General features: G+C 31.1%; 1 protein-coding gene across 2 annotated transcripts; it reads left to right on the top strand.

Moving 5' to 3' along the window:
* Window positions 1–3,124: 3,124 nt before the first annotated feature.
* LOC145069821 (transcription regulator) lies at window positions 3,125–6,082 on the top strand. Of its 2 annotated transcripts, none has more exons than XM_079016766.1 (11): window positions 3,125–3,237; window positions 3,922–4,024; window positions 4,140–4,210; window positions 4,302–4,351; window positions 4,434–4,501; window positions 4,619–4,681; window positions 5,006–5,093; window positions 5,349–5,411; window positions 5,490–5,569; window positions 5,654–5,725; window positions 5,814–6,082. In XM_079016766.1, exons 2-11 carry the CDS (start codon window positions 3,993–3,995, stop codon window positions 5,893–5,895), a joined length of 669 nt encoding a protein of 222 aa, XP_078872892.1. In that variant the 5' UTR covers window positions 3,125–3,237; window positions 3,922–3,992; the 3' UTR covers window positions 5,896–6,082. The 2 variants fall into 2 exon arrangements, with proteins under 2 accessions (XP_078872892.1, XP_078872893.1); XM_079016767.1 differs by lacking the exon at window positions 3,125–3,237 and adding an exon at window positions 3,249–3,384.
* The last annotated feature ends 509 nt before the right edge of the window (window positions 6,083–6,591 follow it).

Raw genomic sequence — 6,591 nt, 5'->3', positions numbered from 1 at the left:
TTCTTATTAAACCATCATACTTAAAAAGTACAATGCTATTGTGGATAAAACTTTATAACTAATCAAAACTCAAGTGAAGTATGTTGCTATTCTCTACCATTTCTTTTGATATAGATGTTTCATTGTCAACATTCGACACTCATATTTTCAAAAAGTTTGAACATGTTTGTAAAAGTTTATTTCTTTATGCACTTTCTATTCATCCTATCTTATATTATTTAACCTTTTTTTTTATATTTTAATCTGAATGTCAACCTTGGGACAGTTCACAGATCAACGGGGAACAGAAGGATCAACAGTGACGGGCGCTCAACTGTATTTCGAAAAAGTTTATCAGACAACAAAAGGATAATTGATAGTTGGAATGGTGGATGAGGATTAAAAGTTGGATATGGGTGTGTGTTTTGTTTATAAGAATATTTTGGTATATATGTTTGTTTAAGCGGAAAAATTGGTATAGGTATGTTGTTCCTGAACTCAGCAAGGCTCCAAACGTGCCTAAATTAAAAGCAAAAATTGAGGATCAACAAAAAAATCTAATATGTGCAATGCACGGACCTTTTTACAAGTTTAATTAAAATAGATTAAAGAATATATATTTTCATCGCACAATTTTGACAATATGAAATAAATCATATAATTGGATAAATTAACTTATCTTTGACTTTTGTCATAAATTAATCAAAATTTAATTAGTATAAAAATTCATTTTTAAATTAATTTAAATTATTGTGAAAGAACCATGCTTATTATTTTTTAAAGTATCCGACCATGTGATTTTTTTTTGGCAAACTTTCATAAATGGTCCATGTGGTTTTTCAGAATCCGAGATATAGTCCATAATTTTAAAAACCCTCAAGTCATCCCAAATGGGGGTTTCATGAAGAGTCTAATGAGTTAAAAAATGGTCGTGTGACGTTGAATTGAGTAAAAATGCAATGAAGCTAGAGTTTCATGTTCAGTCCCCATTGAACCGTGTAATTGGATTTGTTTTTTTCTTTCTCAATTCAATATAACAATTTATGTTAAATTTGTTTTTTTCCCTTTCTCGATTTAATATAACTTTTTGGATATGAAGAATACATCGAAAGAAAGAAAGATGAAAATTAAAGAGGGAAATGATAAGAATGAAGAGATTTTAATCATTTTCATGGATCCTTGTAACATGTTGGAAGTTGGACGTGAAATTTATATTTTAATTATTGTACTTCTTAATTTAATTTATTAAAATAAAATACAATATGAAGTAAAATTTATATTTTAATTATTGTACTTTTTATTTAATGTATTATTCATGACTTCTAATTTCTAAATTGTAATATTTAACTAATATTTTTTTGAAAGAGAATCTTTATTTAATATTTAGTAGTTATAACTTTGAATTTCTGATTAATGTAATATTCTAGTTTTATTTCTAAATATTATTTATAAAAAATATAATAAAATGCTGATGTGGTAATCCTTTGAACTTTTAAGAGTTTAATAAGCTCAATTATATAATTATTTATTGATATGACAATTCATTGAATTCTTAAGAGTTCAACTGACCTCATATAAGGTCTATGTGGTTTTTCAAATTCTAATGTGGTTGGTCCTTCGTCCACCTAAAAAAAGACTTTTATACCATTTTAATTTCTTTTTTATTTTTTATTGACTAATTTTACATTTAAATAAATTAAAAATAAAATAAAAAATAAAACCCCACCCTACCCTTTGTGTTGTTTTCCTCTCGACAACCACAAATATTATACGTATTTAACTTTCTATCTTTGACTCCCCCCCTCTCCCCCCACCGGCTCATATATTAGATCTATGTTAGGCTTGAGGGAGTGAGAGGCGCTAAGCCTCGCCAACACCCTTTTTAAGTAATTGTTACACCATCTCCATGAATCGTTCAGCTTTAAATAGTTGTCACTTCAGCTTAACAACTTGTACCTTGTTAAAGTTTATGTTAATTAAATATTTAAATAAATATTTATTTGATTTTAGAAAAAAAATGTTTAGCTTTTAAATACATCATCACTCCATATCATCAAACTATATTTACATGTCCATAAAAAAATATGATGCGGCGATACTTTAGCACATGCTACGTCATGCAACCACTCCCTGTAGCCTTATACCAATTTCTTTGATTTGCAAGAATCACGCCCTTCCTCCTCCGTCTGTCTTCCCCTCCCCACCTTCACCATCGTTGAGAAGTTCCCCTTCCTCCTTCGAAGACCGCTGTGTGCGTTTTGAGCCGGGGACTACCGCACAATTTGCTGCTAGAAAATTAAGATAACGACTTTAAATTTGACGTTATTTCGGGCACTGCTGCACAATTTGCCAAAACACAACAAGTCGAAAATGTTTGTCAGCTTCAACACGGTAAACCTCTAGAACATTCTCTAGCAAAATATTTTTATTTTACCATTTTCGCCTTCATTCATCACCTTACAAAATACATTGTTTAAAATGAGTTGCAAATGCGTTTGAATGTCTCCATTTGGAGAAAAGTTGATTTGTGTTTCGAGGAACATGAGCTTGACAGTTTTATATTTCAGCGACTCTCCCCGAAAAACTATGTGCTTTGGCGTTAATATTGATTGAGTCTTTTGTTACATCAACCAATAAACAAGCCAGTAACGTCTCTTCTTCAGGGGACCAAATACGAGCCATTAGTGACGAGGTTTTGAAGGAGATGTAAAATAAGAAAGTTAAAAGAATTGAATTAAAAAGATTTTAATATGGTGAATAATGAACAATGATGATGTTATTTATAATTGATGATCCAGGATTTAAAATTTGAAATTTTAGAAAACGAATGGTTATATTTTTGAAAATGGAGTATTCTTTTAAAAAAAATATATGATATTTTTTGAAAATGAAAAGTTGATTAAAAGGTCATCAAGGACCTGATCCGATGTTCACCGATGGTTGTCGAACCCCACTCCCCGGTCCGGTCTTAGAGACTAAAATTACAAAATCTGAAATCTGAGGGACTGATTTATAAAATCGAATTACAATGGCCATCGATTTTGAAATAATAAATATCTTTAACAAACGTTGACATCTCATTAAGAATTTCTGCCGTCGGATCCACCCACCACCGTCGATTGCTTGCCAAGTGTCATATCCAGTCCTCGTCAGATGGAGATCGCGATTATCTAGGCTTGTTCTTATCTTCAAACTTATCGTTCTCGTGTCCATTTTTCCCTTTACCAAAGCGTCTCTTTCTCTGCAAATTGTTCTCAGGTACGTGTATTTTCTTCGATTTAGAATTCCTTTTGCATGAATATTTTGGTATAATTTGTATAATTCAATGCGTAGTTTCACTACACACGATTTGATGCTCGTTTTGGATCTCTGTTCTGTTCTTTATGCGAATTCGTTTGATTTTAGGTAGATCTACTATTCTTGTTAGTTTAAACTGGGATTAGTTTAATGTTTTGGTATTCAGTGCGCAAATTTCTTCAGATCTAACATTAAATTATAGAATATCGTGTATATTTTAGACTTGTGCATCGATTTTAGACACGCGATATTGCCCCAAATTGATAACAAAAAATTTAGCGATGTCATATATAGGGTAACTTTAGAATATCATTATTCAAATTTGGATAACGAATGTACGATGCTAAAGGAACATTCGAAAATTCGCCACATGAATTCCATGATTTTGTTTTTACTTCTGTAAACATGTAAAATGGTTATGTATTTGTAGAATTATTGCAACTCCATATGTTTTGTAACTTTCTGGAAATCCTATTAGACGATGTAAATGACCGATGAATGGAAAAACATTCTGCATGAAGGTGATTGAGTATGACACAATGAAACTGATTGTAATCTATCTTAATATTCAATATGGAATGTGAACAATTGCAAATCATTAATTAGTTGATCCTAATTCCTTATTTTCTTCACTTTCCCTTGTAGGTCAATAACTTCAAAAGGCGCACCTTTTAAACGTATGCGCACATTGAAACCCTGTCATTACATCATTCATCATGAAGTACTTGGAATACACACCTTTCGACCGGTACTTTCTCATCTATATCCTCATATATTTTAATAAATCCCTTCAATTTTCTCATCTTTTTGGTTCATTAAAAAATAATTTCATCTGAAATAGTCTTTTCCTTCTTCTTCTGTAGAATAAATGCTTTTCTAGATCACCTCAACCTTGGAGAACGTACCCTTAAGGGATGCATTGAAGCTTACTCCTGTAAGTAGAATCTATATTTTCTAATAATTCACTAATTCTTATGTAAAAAACTTCAAAATTTGAAAATCCCATTTGCTTTTTGATAAATCAGGTAAACACACAGGCTCGGATAAACGGCTCTCTCTCAGTTTGGAAAATGAGGTAAAAATAGTTAAAATTGAATAATGGGTCTTTAATCTTTAATCTTTAATCTTTAATTTTTATTCCTGATTTCTGTTTTCAGATTCTTGATTATCTTGGTAACTCACCTGATGCTGACTCACCAGCTGAGTATCTTTCTAGTAGATCCAGGTGAGAATGAGATGATGCCACCTTAACCTATGGTTAAGTTAACTTAACTATTGGTGTAGTTAAGATTAGAATGAGATTTCAATCTGATTATTTTGGTTTTGATATTTGTTAAAACAGCCGAAAGATGTTGATCTATCTGATTCTGACATTATACCACATGTATCCAGACTATGACTTCAGGTAATATAAGTTTAACTCTAGTTAATATTAATAATGAAAGGAGGATTATGGGTAATGACATGTCAGCTTTTGATTGGCGACATGGCAACCCACTACATAATCCTCCTTCTTCAATGACATTTGGAAGTGTTGTCAAATGGTTTGACAGGCAGTTTAGATACTGTTGCTTTGCTGAGAGTTCAATTCTCTCCATTTCCCAAAAACTAATCATCAGTTGCTAATAATAATAATAATTATTATTATATAATAATAATAATAATAATAAACAGAGCCAAGGAAATGCTAATAATTGTTCATATCATCTTGTTATTCCACTTCCATCAGTGCAGTGAAAGCTCACCAGTTTTTCACAGAGGAAACCTGGGATGGTTTCAAGCAAATTTTTGACAGCTACATGTCTGATGCATCTAAGGTATTATTATTATTATTATTAAAATGACCTTTATACCCTTGCAACATGTATGTAGTTTTTATCTGTACATGGTTTGGTAATTTAGGGTTTTGTTTGTTTAATTTGTGCAATTTACCCAATGGTTTATAAATTTAGTTTTTTGTTGTATGTAAGGGTATAAAGGTCATTTTACTCGTATCCAGACAGTTTGCTTTATTCAGCCAAAAGAAAAAAAAACACCTTGGTTTAGTCTTGGTTATAATTTTGTGGTTTCAGGAATGGAAAGAGGCAAATGAAGATGGGTCCCTTCTAGAAACCCTATACAAAGCTCTAGACGAGGTACTAAATCACAAAAATTACAAAACTACCCCTCTTCATCTTCAGACCTCAATGTTGACTCTAAATTCAAAATTTCAGGTAATCAACCTTTCGGAATGTGAAGTCTACAGTTATGATCCTAACTCAGATGCTGACCCATTCATAGAAAAAGGAGCTCTGTAAGTCAATTATTTTATTTATTTATTTGGTTTTCACTTTTTAACAAATTTCTAATTTTATATCTGAGTTTTGTGTTTTTGTAGGTGGTCATACAATTTCTTTTTCTACAACAGGAAGCTCAAGCGCGTTGTGTGCTTTCATTTCAGCAGTTTAAGGTAGTAATAAACTAATAATCTTTCATATATATATTTTTTTAATTAAAAAAAAAGGTTGATTAAATAAATGTATATATATTTATTTCAGCAATTTGGTGAGCGATGGATTTGCGTTTGATGGTTCGTACTATGAGGAAGATGGTGAGATATTTGATGATATGGATATGTGACGTGGAAAAGGAGTGTACATATACCATTACCATGTTAATATTTGGTCTAGGATTTTAAATATATTGGTAGTGTGTACAAAAACAGTAGAACTGACTCGACTGTTTGTTGTTGGCTTACTTACTCGTAGGTTTTTATAAAAAGTTCAACATCTTGTTATTGAGCAAATTTAAAATGTTCCATTTTTTATTCTTGTGTTTATGTTTGATTCTTTTGAGTTGTGGTTTGTGAACTGGTGTAAGTGTTTGATTCTTTTGTATTTTTTGATTTTAATGTATGGTTTGAGTTTATATTTTGGATTTGAACTCAACGTTCCAATAGTGCTTTTAATATAAAGAAAAAGCAATGTTATCGATTGGAAGAAAAGAAGTGGAATGTTTGAGAACTTGTAATCACTTGAAAAATTAGTAAAGATTATAATCTAAAAAGGCATTACAAGATTAAAATGTAAAGAAAGAGAAACAAAATGAACGTAAGTATTTAAGTGATTCGGACACTAACTCAAAAGCTATTCTAGCTACTTCAATCCACTAAAAAAATACGAGTTCCTCAATGGTAAAACACGATTATGTTAGTCAAAATGTGGATCTCATTTCTTCTCACACAATACAAAGATTACACTTGCTTTTACCGTTGAAGGACGTTCGACCATACAACTAGAACCTAAGTTCTAGGTACGTTGTGTGAGATGATCGTTA

Source organism: Lactuca serriola, chromosome 8 (genome assembly GCF_051521515.1).
Source record: "Lactuca serriola cultivar US96UC23 chromosome 8, Lser_US96UC23_V15, whole genome shotgun sequence".
Classification (NCBI taxonomy): Eukaryota; Viridiplantae; Streptophyta; class Magnoliopsida; order Asterales; family Asteraceae; genus Lactuca; species Lactuca serriola.
Note: the sequence above shows the minus strand (reverse complement) of the source record. Positions and strands in the feature narration are given on the sequence as shown.